This window comes from Galeopterus variegatus, unplaced genomic scaffold (assembly GCF_000696425.1).
Source record: "Galeopterus variegatus unplaced genomic scaffold, G_variegatus-3.0.2 Scaffold839, whole genome shotgun sequence".
Taxonomy (NCBI): Eukaryota; Metazoa; Chordata; class Mammalia; order Dermoptera; family Cynocephalidae; genus Galeopterus; species Galeopterus variegatus.
Window position 1 is genome coordinate 137,211 of NW_007726950.1, and position 15,586 is coordinate 152,796.

The 15,586-nt window shown below is 35.7% G+C and overlaps 1 protein-coding gene across 1 annotated transcript in view; it reads left to right on the top strand.

The window, feature by feature from the left end:
• LOC103590561 (chromosome unknown open reading frame, human C18orf25) overlaps positions 1–15,586 on the top strand; it is an 89,388-nt gene that overhangs the window by 36,398 nt on the left and 37,404 nt on the right. The window contains exon 2 of the mRNA XM_008572814.1: positions 754–1,538. Within this exon, the coding sequence (XP_008571036.1) occupies positions 824–1,538 (715 nt within the window). The 5' untranslated portion in view covers positions 754–823. The remainder of the gene's footprint in view (positions 1–753; positions 1,539–15,586) is intronic.

The window sequence follows — 15,586 nt, forward strand, 5'->3', positions numbered from 1 at the left end:
GGTCGTGGGCGGGGGCCGGCACCGGGTTCGCCCCCTTGGGTGCGGCGCCCGCCCCTCGCTCAGCCAGTGAGCGGGAACCGGTCTGTATGTGGGATCCGAACCCTCGGCAGGAGCGCCGCCGCGCTTCCCAAGCGGCGCACTGTAGCAGTGCGCCACCGGGCCGGCCCCTTGAATGCCCTTTATTGTTTTCCCTTGCCTTATTGCATAAGCTAGAACTTCTAGTACTATGTTGAATAAGAGTGGGGAAAGTGGGCATCCTTGTTCCACATCTTAGAGGAAAGCCTCCAATTTCTGTCCATTCAGATTGATATTAGCTATGGGTTTGTCATATATGGGCTTTATCGTGTTCAGATATGTTCCTTCTTTACCTAATTGGTTGAGTGTTTTCACCATGCAGGGTGTAGGATTTTATCAAATACCTTTTCTGTGTCTGTTGAAATGATCATATGTTTTTTTCCCTTCATACTATTGATGATGCGATGTATTTTTTTATCTTTTAATTGTATTTTCCCATCAACTTTCTGATACCCTCATATTAAGTCCTTTGAATTTGACTGTTGATCAAGCAAGCAGATAATAGATATATTTTTTTTTTATATTTTATTGTTTTTTGTTGGCTGACCAGTATGGGGAGATAAATATTTTTTAAAGGTGTGTAATGGTAACTTTGCCACCCACTTAGAAAGGTAGGCATGTTGTGTTGATTAAATAATCTTTCATTTCTGTTTATTAATATTTTGTGTTTTTGTACAGGTTGCTTTCCTGTTGCATCTTTGATATCATTTCCTAGACTCTGCTCCATGATTTAACTCAAAATTCTGAAATGAAGATGGAGGAGGCAGTGGGAAAAGTCGAAGAACTCATTGAGTCTGAAGTCCCACCAAAAACATCTGAACAAGAGACAGCAAAGGCAGAAGATGGATCTGTAGAACTGGGATCTCAAGTTCAGAAAGATGGTGTAGCAGATTCTACAGTTCTTTCTTCAATGCCCTGTTTGTTGATGGAACTGAGAAGGGACTCTTCTGAGTCTCAGTTAGCATCCACAGAGAGTGACAAGCCGACAACTGGCCGAGTTTATGAGAGTGACTCCTCTAATCACTGCATGCTTTCTCCTTCCTCTAGTGGTCACCTGGCTGATTCAGATACATTGTCTTCTGCAGAAGAGAATGAACCCTCCCAGGCAGAAACAGCAGTAGAAGGAGACCCTTCAGGAGTGTCTGGTGCCACAGTTGGGCGCAAGTCTAGGCGGTCCCGGTCTGAAAGTGAAACATCCACTATGGCTGCCAAGAAAAACCGGCAATCGAGTGATAAACAGAATGGTCGAGTCACCAAGGTTAAAGGTCATCGGAGCCAAAAGCACAAGGAGAGGATCAGGCTACTGAGGCAGAAACGGGAGGCTGCTGCTAGGAAGAAATACAACCTGCTGCAGGACAGTAGTACCAGTGATAGTGACCTGACTTGTGATTCAAGCACGAGCTCATCAGATGATGATGAAGAGGTTTCAGGAAGCAGCAAGACAATCACTGCAGAGATACCAGGTAGAGGATGTTTTTTAAACTGACTGTAAAGCTCCTGATGGCATCTCTCAGCTGTCAGGCTCAGTTAGATGAGTGACACTTGAAAAAAAGTCCAGGAGACCTGCAGCTTTGTAAATTTGAAGACTGCAGTGTATTAACCAGACATGGCCAATTTAAAAAACCTATTACAAGGTTTCCAGTGCACTTTAGCACGTCAACAAAAAAACCCAAAACAAAACAAAAAAAATTAAATGAAGACTGCAGTGTACTAACCAGACATGGCCAATTTAAAAAACCTATTACGAGGTTTCCAGTGCACTTTAGCACGTCAACAAAAAAACCCAAAACAAAACAAAAAAAATTAAATGGTTAATGATAGGGACAAGATTATTTTTAAGTAATGGAATTTCTCACAAATCTCTTTCTCTGTAATATATATTACCTGAACGCCCATCATTGCCTTTTTAGCACTGCTTAGATTTAATATACTCACTGTTCTGCATTATTACTAAGCATGTTCTTCTCAGGAATAGGCACCTTGCTTTACTATATTGCCACTGCACTCGAGCTTATGGTGTCTGAAATAACACGCTCTATCTTTCATTAAAGTGTTCTAATAAGTGTTCCTCTTAAAACAGTAGTTTTTATGTGTTTCCCCCCCATTCAGTGCATGATAAGCTAGTTATCCTTGTTGCACCTTTTTCTATCCTAAGTTGTCACTCGTGTTGAAAAGAGTGTTTTTTGCAAAGTTTCCCCCTAATTCTCCAAGCTTTAAAACATTTGTTAGATATCTGCTTGTTCCAGCTTTCATCGGTGTAAGGGTCTGTAATTTATTACATGTTTGATAGATCTCCTGTCCTCGTATTATCACTCGGTACTGTGTACTGCAAAGGCAGTCTTGAGATTTCTTAGTGGAAGAAAGATCATGTCTGAACAGTTCTTAAGTGGTGAATTCTCATTATTGAAGAGACTCAATATCATTAGGAATATTTTGTAAACTACACAGTGTTTAACAGATCATGACAGTATTGTTTATTGCTACATTAAAGGGGGGAAATTTTGGTTTTCTAAAGTTTTATTGGTGACTATGTTTTTTTTCCTTTTCTGTTTCTATACATGAAGACAGCATATTGCTGATATACAATGAATATTTCAAGGAAAATCATATTGGTTAATTAAACCTTTAGCTAACCCTATTTATATAAACTCAATGACAAGAATGATTGGTTTTAAAGCACTTTATTAGGTATTCAACTTAAAGTAATTAAAGTCTCATCCATACAGTATATTAAATATGAGTTTTTAACAGTCTTTAGAAATACTTTTTACTGTTGAATTCTTTTGGTAGTTCCTTGTACTAAATAAAACTCCTGGGAAGAGAATTTAAGTGAAGCTCATTAGTTGAATGCATGAGAGAACCAGACTTTGAGGTTGTTCTAAGGCAGGTTCTAGGTATATTTTAGTTTTACCTTTAGTAATATTTTTAAGCAAGCCTTATTAACACCTGTAAAATTGTTTATGCATTCTTATATCATGTTCTAATCTGTTAATCAAAATCATGATGGATCTCTTGATGCAGTACCTAATTCCGCTTACTGAACAGGTTTTTATGTAACCACCCCAAAACTTTGCCTTTTTGCGGAAAGGGAGAAGATGGGGTGATAGAACTCCATTGTAGAGGTGGCATGAGAAGTGTCTTCATGCACACTCTCCCTGTTAGGCTTATATAGATTAGGAGTGCTTTGTTCATATTTTCCTAACCTCTTTGCTGATTGACTCCCTTGACCATTGTTTACAACTTCTAAAACACCAGGGTGGTCTGTTTCTTGTCTATTCTGAATTGTATGCTAACCAAATATCAAAGTAAATTATCTGTATCTTTAATTTAGTTTCTCTTGTTAACACCATTTAATAAGTTTGTAGCTTTTGAAAATATGTAGAGTTTTTAGGCTGGCTGGTTGGCTCAGCAGGTTAATGTGCAATCTTGTAACACTAAGGTCAAGGGTTTGGATCCCCTTACCGGCCAGCCACACACAAAAAGAAAATAATGTAGAGTTTTCAAAGGTAATTATGGAAAATCAAATGGTAGGTTAAGGTGCAAGGCCACTGTATATGACTGCCTGTGCTGTGCACTGCACAGTTTTGGGAAATGTCATTCACATGAGACAGGTATGAATAGTCTTTCCTGGAATTATGTAAAGCAGCAAAGAAGGAACAACCTAGAGTTTAAATATTAGGAATTTCAATTTATCATATTGTTCTCTCAAAAAGTGTGCCATTGTGCATTTTTAATATAAGTTATATTTCCTTCAGTTTTCTGAGTCACATTATAACTTTGGGGAAGAGAAGAGGCACACTCAATCTTATAGGAAGATCAATTGAGGAAAGGTTTTTTTTTTTTTTTTTTTAAAAGATGACCGGTAAGGGGATCTTAACCCTTGACTTGGTGCGGCGCACTGTAGCAGTGTGCCACCGGGCTGGCCCTATAAATTGTTAAGACAGGATAAATTATGAATTGACTTGAGTGCAACAACTTGGGCATTCAAGTGAACTTAAACTGGATGTACCTAAGAAAATCTCTTGGATGTTGAAATTTGAATCCAGCTGTTTACACAGAATGAAAACCAAGTAAAAACTAAGTTTCTGCTATGTTCTTTCATCAAGGTACAGCCAGTTTAGTAATTCAGAAATTGCTTATTTATAAACTTTTGGCAGCAGCTTAAATGTTAAAGGAATTATGCTAAATGTTCTCTTACACCAAATAGTTGCATTTCTTTTTTTAAAGTGCAAATAATGACTTATGCAGACTAATATGGTGCATGGTCATGCTTAATAATTGAGTTTATCTGGGGAACAGATGTTTATGAGACCCCTCCCCCCATTTAGCAGTAATTGATAGGCAGCTTAGTATTGACACCAGATCATTCTTGAAGTTTTGAGAAATTTGAGGGTACTCCAAAAAGTTCATGGAAAGATTCATATTATCTTTTAATTCTATTTTTACACAAACTTTGAAGTACCCTCCTATACTTATGTTTTAAGAATCTGTTTGGAGGTATTGTATCAGGATAATTCTGGCAGTACTTTCATTTGGGGATAGAGTATTTTATAGTAAATTTGTGGTATTTTACAGTGAACCAATGTAAAAATACTATGTGGTTGTTATCTTGAGTATTCATTATCAAATGTCTGCTTTATCTTTATTGAGTATCTTTTTGTGGTTTGATCATTCTTTTTAGTTTTATGATTAGAGCATTATTTTTCATAGGGGGACAGTTTCTTTGTAAAATCTCTTTTAAGTTGAGACTAGCTCTATAAAGTCTGCTGTGGGAGGGATTTTTATTTAAGTTAATATGAATAATGGATATTAGACTGTATTCAGTTCAATAAATTAATTCTCTGAATAGAGTAACATATGTGCATCCGTGTATATGGGTAGTGGGGGAAAGTTTTTCCAGTAACTGTTGTTTTTCCAAAAATATTTAGCATAGAGTTAACCTCAGGGTAACTTCATATTGTCTTGGCTATAATGACTTGCTTTCATGTGGTTTAATAGTCCACCATATAAATGCCTGTTACAGATTGAGGTTCCAAAAATATTACCCATCTTGGTAGGTAAGAGTCAGTTGTCTTTGCTGGTTTGGTTTGCCTTTAGAAAATCTAATTGATCTCTTTTGGAAAATGTCAGGGAGGCTATTGAGGAAAGCTGTCTAAGAGCACCTGAATTCTCAATCCATGCAGCCAGGCCAGACCAGCTCAGCCCCATTGAAGCCAGGATCTCACATTACTTACTCATACATATTTATACACTGAAGTGCATCATGATAAGCTATCATCTTGTCTCACAGCTTTTTCTGCAATGGAGATTATACTTAAGTAGTAAATCCTTTGTAGAAATTTTTGGAAATAGAAAAATGTGAGGTAGATTAAAATTACCCATAGTTCTGCTTTTGTTAACATTTGAATGTGTTGCCTTCCACAATATATAACAAAATTTGTCATACTGGGTATATGTCTGTCTTCCTTTCCCTCTTAACATTGCATTTTGAATATTTTACCAAAACACTAAATATTCTTGAATGTGTTGCCTTCCACAATATATAACAAAATTTGTCATACTGGGTATACGTCTGTCTTCCTTTCCCTCTTAACATTGCATTTTGAATATTTTACCAAAACACTAAATATTCTCCCTAGAATGTATGGACTTTGAATAATTTAGCTAACTATAAAAATAACTTCCCTAATATTAGTACTTCCCGTGGTTTTTAGGTTTTGCTATTATGAGTAAGGGTATGAACACTTAAGGCTATATGTTGACCATATATTGCCATGCTACTTTAAAAAAGTATATTAAGTCTGTTTCATTCAGGAGTTTGTTTATGCATTTTGTTCTTGATAGTATTTATTTTTAAAACTTGCTGATTTGATGGAAGAATTGTATCTTAGTGTTAATTTGCATTTCTTTGATCATTGAAAAATCATGCTTAGCCATTTGTATTCTTTTAGTAAACAGTCTGTTCATGTTCTTTGTACATTTTTCTCCTGGTACATGTGCTCTTTCTAATCAGTTTGTTAGGGTTCTTAATCTATTGGGGATTTAATTGCTTGGACGAATTCTGATATTCGTTTAGGCAGTGAGGACTCACAGTAGAAGATAAGACCCCAAGTCCACATAGGGAATCTCATGAAGCACAGTCATTGACCTTTTCCTAGATTGAATATAAAGTGGCTCTCCCTGGTCGCTAAAAAGCCCTATTACCCATTTTAAGCCCCTTGTAATATGGTTGTGTTTTGGTAGCTATTTAGGAGACTCACTAAATATATTGATAATAGAACACTGAAACAGAGTAGTCAGAAAAAAACTGTTTTCAGTTAAGTAAGTGCAAACGAGTCAGGTGAAATAATCCATGTAGTTTTCAATCTGACTTTATATTAGAATCATCTAGGGAGCATTTAAAGCTTCTGATACCTAGGTCCCACATTAGCCCAGTTTTATGAGAATCTTTCCAGTCTGACCCCAGGCATCAGTATGTTTAAAGCTCCCCAGGTGATGATAATGAGCAACTGGGGCTGAGAACTGCCAAATTAAGCAGTGGTATGTTAAGTCTCCCATAGCTAAAAATCATGGTGAAACTCGTGGTCTGGCTTAATTAAATTCTCTTACTGCTAATGGTTATCAAGTTTTAAACAGTGGAGTCTAGTTTCCTGAAATCATTAGTTGTAAACCATGGCATTATTCTGTAGTAATTAACAAGGATAAACACCTTTTTATTTTACTCCATTTAAGTGATTATTTTAAAGGCATGTTTTGTTTGAATGTGCTTTTTTATATATTACAGTATCAATTATAATATGTTATAATGCTAACTTAAATTTACAAGCTTTGAAGTCTTACTGGTGGGTATCCTTTGGTAATTTCTCATGTTAAAGCACCAAGATATCATTTTCAGCTTACTTTTCCTAACTTATTTCCTAAAGTGAGTGCCTATATTAACTTTGTATATGCAAAAGCATAAACTTTGCTTTTGATATGTCTTTCCCTCAAAATAGGATATATCTTAATGTTAATAAAAGGACATGTGTGCTTAAGGTAAGAATATGTTCCCTGGTTTTTTAAAAATAGACTGTTTTTTAGAGCAGTTTTAGGTTTATAGCAAAATTGAGCAGAAGGTATAGAGAGTTCCTATGTATATCTCCTACCCCTACTACATACACACAGCCTCCCCCACTATCAATATCCTGCACTGGAGTGTACGTTTGTTACAATGATGAACTACGTTAACACATCATTATTACCTGACTGATGTCCACAGTTTACTCTTAAGGTTCACTGTTGGTGTAAGTTTCTGTGAGTTTCAACAAATGTCTGGTCACAGTTTTTTTTTTGTTTTTGTTTTGTCCTTTTTTTGTGAAAGGCCGCACCGCGCTCAGCCAGTGAGCGCACCGGGGCCATCCCTACATAGGATCCGAATCTGCGGCAGGAGCGCTGCTGCGCTCGCAGGGCTGCACTCTCCCGAGTGCGCCACGGGGTCGGCCCTGGTCACAGTTTTTTTTTTTTTTGTCTTTTTCCGTGTCCGGCAACGGATCGCAACCCTCAGTGTTGCCCCCATACCGGACCGGGGACCGGCAATGGGATCGCAACCCTCGGTGTTGCTCCCGCGCCTCGCTCAGCCAGTGAGCAGGAACCGGTCTGTATGTGGGATCCGAACCCTCGGGCGGGAGCGCCGCCGCGCTTCCCAAGCGGTGCACTATCCAGTGCGCCACCGGGCCGGCCCCTTGGCCACAGTTTTTAGGGCCTCAGTATGTCTTTCTTTATCATTGTTTATTGCTGGTAGTCATCTTTATGAGGCTGCAGCTTATCTCACTGCCCCCAGCTAAGTGTTCTCTATATTGTTTTCTGAACTCAACTTTTAAATACCCATTTTCAGTATTCATTGAGAAATATTTAATGCCAGAATAATCTAAACAGATCAAAGTAGCCATCTTATTTCCTGTCCTACGCTTAAGTTTGCCCAGCATTTATAATGGGGTTTAAGGAAGTTTGATATTTTTAAACATTCCATTTAGTCTGTTTTTCCATAAGTTAAATATACTGCACTTTGGGGAAAGGTGTGTTCTTGAGGAAATTTACATACAAACAAGAATTTCTTTTAAAAAAAAGTGAAGATAGCATAGGGGATGGAGTAAGTAGAGGAAAAGGAATAAGATGAAGTTGAAGGGAAGGTTGTTATGTTACCAGCTTCATCAGGTTTTTATTTGCTAGGTAGAATTAAGCTAAAAATTTGTCCCATTTCCTTCTAGGAATTGAAAATAAGTGGCATGACTCATTTAAAAAGTTCTTATTGTCTAGAAGAAACACAGCTATTCTTGATATTGACACGCAAGATTTTTTTTTTCACCTTTATAAAAAGCCACTGTGATAAAATGAAACATGTTTTCAAACATACTCTGAGGTAATACATAGAGCAGTTCATAGGACTATTCTTTATAAAACTTCTTGATGTAGGTAGAAGGTATAAGGCCAAGATTGATTGAACCATCTATCTTTCATTTATTCAACAAGTGTTTGAGTACCTAGTATGGGGCATAGGGACACAACAGAGAATAAAGTCTGCCCTCATGGAAGTTAATCTTCTTTGAGAAGATAAAAAATAAATGAATTTGTCACATGCCGTTCGATAGGGATATATGCTATGAATAATAATAAAGCAGGATGTATAAGATAAAGATGGAGTAGGAATGGAGTAGAGAAGTTTTTTTAGTCAGTGTAGTCAAGAGTGGTCTCAGGAGGTAACATTTTTAGTAGTTCCCTTAGAATGAAGAGTTCAATATATGGTAATTAGTTGTATTAGAGACCCAAACTATAGAGTACCCAAGCCAAAGATGATCTGGCCTAGTTCTAGTATAAAACAGTGTATGTATAGGACCATATCTGAAACTGGAATCCTATGAAACCACTTTTCTACTGGATATTAATAGCTGCACACACGTTTACATATTTGGAAAGTGCTCGCCACAAAGAAAGGATATGATTTGTAGCATACACCAAACTTAATCACAAAATTTTGGGATTTTTTTTTTTGGGGGGGGGGTCAGGTGGCATACCTTTTAACACCTTGCACAGACCAGGGTTTGTAAAAAGCTGATCCAGAGGTATACATGGGTTCTGTTATATCCTTTATATGATTTTTCATAAGGATTCTTTAAAAAACTTTAAACAGAGCTTTTGACTAGAATCAGTCTCAGCTGAGAATTAGTGTGTAATGATTTAGTACGGATCAGCTGCCAAAACAAATTTTTAGAATTTTAAAGTCAAAGCAGTTAAAATACACAAGGACATAGTGGTTCTCAGCCAGGGCTGCATATTGAAATCACCTGCGGAGATTAAAGCCAAATGAAACAGGAGCCACCCTAAGTTTGGGGCCTTGTTAAACCACTCCAGGTTCTTAATGTTCAGCAAAGATTGGAAACAGCTGTTATATATTGTCAGTTGTATACACGCTCCCAGGCAGATATATTGAAACTATGAAAAAATGCTAAGGTTATGTTAGTCAGTTTATTATTTTTCTTGGAATTAGGTACTTTGGTTGATGAATAAAAACACTGCTTATCAATGCTGTATGTATCAGGCTGTTCTTAGCAGTGCTACACTATTTTCCTGAGTAAGCATGTCTTAATGAAAATACAATTTTATGAATTAATAATGTTTTATCAAATAGACTCAGTATCTTTAAAGCTGACTTCAGTCCTGTTGTGGAATCTGAAGGAGTGCCCGGGAAATTCCAGGATTACTTGCCAGGGGTGCTCAGTGTGAGAGGAACTGCATAAGCAGTATCCTAGAAGAGAGGCTGTGAGCTGTTTTTTCAAGATGCAGAAGCAGACAGAGAAGTTCTGCATGTGGATGGAGAATTTAACTCACCTTGATGCTGGTGAAGAGAACAAGCAGCTACTGGAACACAGGAGACCTAAAATGCAACTAGTTGGCCAGAGAATTTCCCCTATCATCCAATCAGGTGCTTACATACAGATGCCTGATTCCCAAGCACTGCCACTACAGCCCATTGTTTCTTATGTGACTGGGTGAAATGTGGACAATACGTTAGAATTCCCAAAGACTTATAATAACAATTTTCCAATTAATGTTGCTGAAAATGGAAATATTACAGAACAACCTTTGAATCTATCACAAAATTAATTGTGTTTACTATCTGCTTTTTGGATTGTGTAAGAAAGACTATGCTTTTGCCTGTTGTAAGTTTCTTTTGATGATGTTTAAAAATCTATAATAGTAGTTTCTTTTTTAAAAATTAGGTATTCAAAACAGAAAGCACAGTTTGATAAATTTTAGCTTGAGTTTTGGTACGTATGATTGGGACATAGAACCGTATTTATACACTAATAGGAATGATCCTCTTTATGCTTTTTGCATGCCAAAAATATAAATAAAATTAAAAATTGGGAGTTTTAGTGAACCCCAATAGGTAAATAGTTAATTGCTTGAGAATCTCTTAGCATTTATTCCCTATAAACACTCCTGACTCCCTTCTGATTCTTATTGGGGGATCACGTAATTAGTGCTACACTATTTTCCTGAGTAAGCATGTCTTAATGAAAATACAATTTTATGAATTAATAATGTTTTATCAAATAGACTCAGTATCTTTAAAGCTGACTTCAGTCCTGTTGTGGAATCTGAAGGAGTGCCCGGGAAATTCCAGGATTACTTGCCAGGGGTGCTCAGTGTGAGAGGAACTGCATAAGCAGTATCCTAGAAGAGAGGCTGTGAGCTGTTTTTTCAAGATGCAGAAGCAGACAGAGAAGTTCTGCATGTGGATGGAGAATTTAACTCACCTTGATGCTGGTGAAGAGAACAAGCAGCTACTGGAACACAGGAGACCTAAAATGCAACTAGTTGGCCAGAGAATTTCCCCTATCATCCAATCAGGTGCTTACATACAGATGCCTGATTCCCAAGCACTGCCACTACAGCCCATTGTTTCTTATGTGACTGGGTGAAATGTGGACAATACGTTAGAATTCCCAAAGACTTATAATAACAATTTTCCAATTAATGTTGCTGAAAATGGAAATATTACAGAACAACCTTTGAATCTATCACAAAATTAATTGTGTTTACTATCTGCTTTTTGGATTGTGTAAGAAAGAATATGCTTTTGCCTGTTGTTTCTTTTGATGATGTTTAAAAATCTATAATAGTAGTTTCTTTTTTAAAAATTAGGTATTCAAAACAGAAAGCACAGTTTGATAAATTTTAGCTTGAGTTTTGGTACGTATGATTGGGACATAGAACCGTATTTATACACTAATAGGAATGATCCTCTTTATGCTTTTTGCATGCCAAAAATATAAATAAAATTAAAAATTGGGAGTTTTAGTGAACCCCAATAGGTAAATAGTTAATTGCTTGAGAATCTCTTAGCATTTATTCCCTATAAACACTCCTGACTCCCTTCTGATTCTTATTGGGGGATCACGTAATTAATCCCACTATGAACATCATGAATGAAGGTGCTGTATGAACATCATAAGTCATTCTTCTATATGTTATTTAATGAACTAATTTGTTGCTATCCTTTAATGAATCATAATATTAAAGAGCATTTGTATGCAGAAAGAATGCATTACTTTTTTGAGCAAGTATTTACTCTGTACCTACTATACAAGATACTATAAGAAAAGCAGATTAGACTGGAGTTTGATTTCATGCATGAGAAAAATACTATTTTTCATTGCTACTCGATGGATTTTTATCTTTTTTTTTTTCTAAAAGAGTGACCAGTAAAGGGATCTTAACCCTTGATTTGGTGTTAGCACCACACTCTCCCAAGTGAGCTAACTAGCCATCCCTATATAGGGATCCTAACCCATGGCCCTGGTGTTATCAGCACCACACTCTTGGAAGTGAGCCATGGCCAGCGTGGATCTTTATTTTGAGCTGAATGCCTGAGGCAATAACCTGACATATTATGTACTGGAATTGTCTGGTACCCTGATATAAAGGGTACTTCTAGAGGATAAAGATAAAATGGTCACTCTATTAGGGGTATATATTGAATGGGTTTTAAAATTGCTAGTGACTAAGTTTTTTAGCTAATGTACTACTGGTTTAATTTCGTTTTCATTCTCTGAACTGAAAATAAATGGCCTTTAGTTATGTTAAGGGGCCCATGAGTGTGTCAAAGGGAAGAAAACACCACAGGAATGAAAGTCTTGCAACATGATAGATGTTTTTATGTGTGACCTAGGATTGGGAAATACTGGTATTTTATCTTTTCAGGGTTTATGGGAATATTGTGAGAAGTAACTAAATTAGGATGAAAATCTTCAGTAGAAATATGTAACTTTGCTAACACTAACTGGTTTTTTAACATTGTGCTTTCTACTGGACTTACTTATAAGATAAACTTGGCCTTTCCCTTCACATTTATAACTTAATAACTTACTGATATGAAAAAGTTTAATTTTATGATTTAATGAGGTTTCAACTTTTGAAAAAATCTAATTCTGTGTTTTGTGGGAAGAAGGATAGGTGGTATATTTGGAGTTTCATAGATAAACAATCAATAGACTTTTACTTTATCTTAATATTTGTCAGCAACTTTACTCAGACAAACTGTCATTGCTTTTTTAATTCAATTCTATGTCCAAATATTTGCAACTTGTAAATTAATGTTAATAGACTGAGGCAAGTTTTTCCCTTTCTGGTTTTGAATTGAAAAATAACCAATTTGGTTTTTTTCCTTTCAGAACTTGATGTATGAGAATTAGGTGTTAGCTTCAGGTCAGGCTTGTATATATATATATATATAAATTGATGAAAAAGACAAGTGGTTTCCTCTTTATTGTGTAACGACTCTCAGATTTCCTGAACTTAATATTTGACCAATGGAGGTAAAGTTTGAACACCAAGCAACTTGCAATAAACAATGTTAGCATGGTTTTCACAATCAAATATATAGGAATTTATTACAACCAAAGGGTTTTTCTCTGAAATGGTAGTGAGTGCAGCATTTCAGCTAATTTTTTCTTTTTTAAATTAAATTTTACATCAATGGGAAGAAAGAGCATATTGGTTTTGGATGATTGACTGAATTTTAACTAATCCATAACCCACAGTCTTGAAGTTGAGATGTTTTCAGGGAACTTTGTTCTGTCTTCACCTTCTTCCTGGGATCATAGATTTTATTAGACATGGACATTTAGACTTAAGAAAATATTGATTTAATTTTATGCATGTTAATATGACTACTTTTCTATGAATGTATAAACTGCTTGGCACTTAACAGGTTTAGATTTCTTTTTTGTTTCATGGTGAAGTGTCTAATATATTTAACACATCCAGAACACTTTTTATTTTTAAAATAGAAAAGATTAATTCATCTTTTAAGAAGAACATATAGACAAATTATTGTTAGTGTTGTACTGACTGGATATGTTCTAATTTTTGTTGTTACTGGATAATTGGGCAAGAACTCTATAGGTTTTTTTGCCTTTCAGAAAAAAATGAAAAATATTTCAATGAAATGGAATTAGCAAACATAGGTTTTAATAATTGATAATCAGTGTAAGAATAACATTTTGAGTATTGAAAAGGTATTAAACACAAAATTTTGGGTAAAGATGTGGAAAGAGAGGTTTTGGTAGAAAGAGAAGGAACACCATAATACATTGGTTTAATTCATAGAACATATATCAAAATAGTTAATATTTATCCTAAAGTAAAATTTGACATTCTGTGGTTTGAAGAGTTTAACCATATGAGTAATTTTATAGTAGAAATATATATACAAAAAATTCTTATCCTGATTTTCAGTTTCGCACAGTGCCTTGAAGATAATGTGTTCCTGCCTTAAGGATTTTGTTTTCAAAAATGGTAGGTTTTGCTTTGAAATGATGACACCTTTTCCAGATTGTACAATTAAAAAATTCCTCTTTCAAAATAATTTATTTTTGTATTATGGACATTTAAAGAAGTATAAAGTATTTGAAGTAGTTTTAATACATTTTTTTACATGACTGCTCTTGTAGGTGTTTGAATTCTCTTTCACTGAAGTAAAGTCTGTATTCCTAAAATTACAAGTACTAATACTAGTAAGTGGGAATTACTTTTGGAATATGTGATTTTTTATCTAGCTATTGTTTGAGTGCTTAGTGGTCCTCTCTTTATTTTTCTTGAATTCCCTTAATTTTCCTAGAATTTTCAGAAGGATAAAGACTCTTATTCTGTTTGGATATATTTGTAGTCTATAAAGAGCTAATGCTGAAAAGAAACGTCTTTCTATCTACAACAGTAATCCAGACGGACATGGTTGAAATGCTTTTTGTTTAAGAATAAAATCCCATATTTGTACAATTTCATCTCTCTAATATGTGCATATGGAATTTCTCTTTTTCCAATCTATCTGATGATTATTTTCACTTGTAACTTGTTTTCATGGGATAGAGAATTAGAAGGACTAAGCTGCAGACTTTTTTAAAAAAAAGTTATTACATTTAAAAAATTACTGAGCATTGTAAAGAAGAAAACCTTGTGAAATGTTAGGAACCAGAGTCATAAGTCTATGAAGGTACTTCAAAAAGTTCATGGGAAGATTTGTATTATCTCTTAGTTCTATTTTTCCACAAACTTCTTGAAATACCTTCGTATTGCTGGCTGTTATAATATGTTGATAAATCCTTGTAGTATTTCTTTTTAGTTGGTGGCATTTAAGAGGGCATTGTACCTTCACCAAAGGTAAATGTGTTTGTGTTATCTGTGTACAGCCTGCTTTCTGCCTACTTTGTACTAATTCAGTGTTCTAGGACATTATATCATCTTAAGAAAATTTAATCAGCAAATTAGAACAGTCTGATTACTTGATCCACTTATTAAATCTCTTAATTAAATTGATGCATATTTTGTGTGCATTATTAAATTTGTGTGACTTTAAGAGTTCAAATAAAATTTTAATTGAGAACACAACATGGAGTAATTGAAATCTTAAGATTCAGTATTTTGCATGAAGTTCTTTTAAATTTAGAAGTAGAATTGTGCTGGCCCGTGGCTCACCTGGGAGAGGGTGGTGCCGATAACACCAAGGCCACGGGTTCGGATCCCTATGTAGGGATGGCCGGTTAGTTCACTTGGGAGAGTGGGGTGCTGACAACACCAAGTCAAGGGTTAAGATCCCCTTACTGGTTTAAAAAAATTTTTTTTTTCCTTTTTTTTTTTTGAGATTGGCCACACCGCGCTCAGCCAGTGAGCGCACCGGCCATCCCTATATAGGATCTGAACCCGCGGCGGGAGCACTGCTGCACTCCCAGCGCCGCACTCTCCCGAGTGCGCCATGGGCTTGGCCCCCCAAATTTTTTTTTTAAAAAAAGAAAGTAGAATAAAGGATTCTGTTATTTGGGGACTCTAAGAGAAAAGCTTATCTTTTTTGTTGTTGTTGTCACCAAGTTAGAGAAATGAGCTTAGTCTCAGGGATTTGTATATATTGTATGTGTGAGCATGTGTGTACGCATCTTCAAAATTCAGAAATAATTAATTCTGAATTTCATTAATG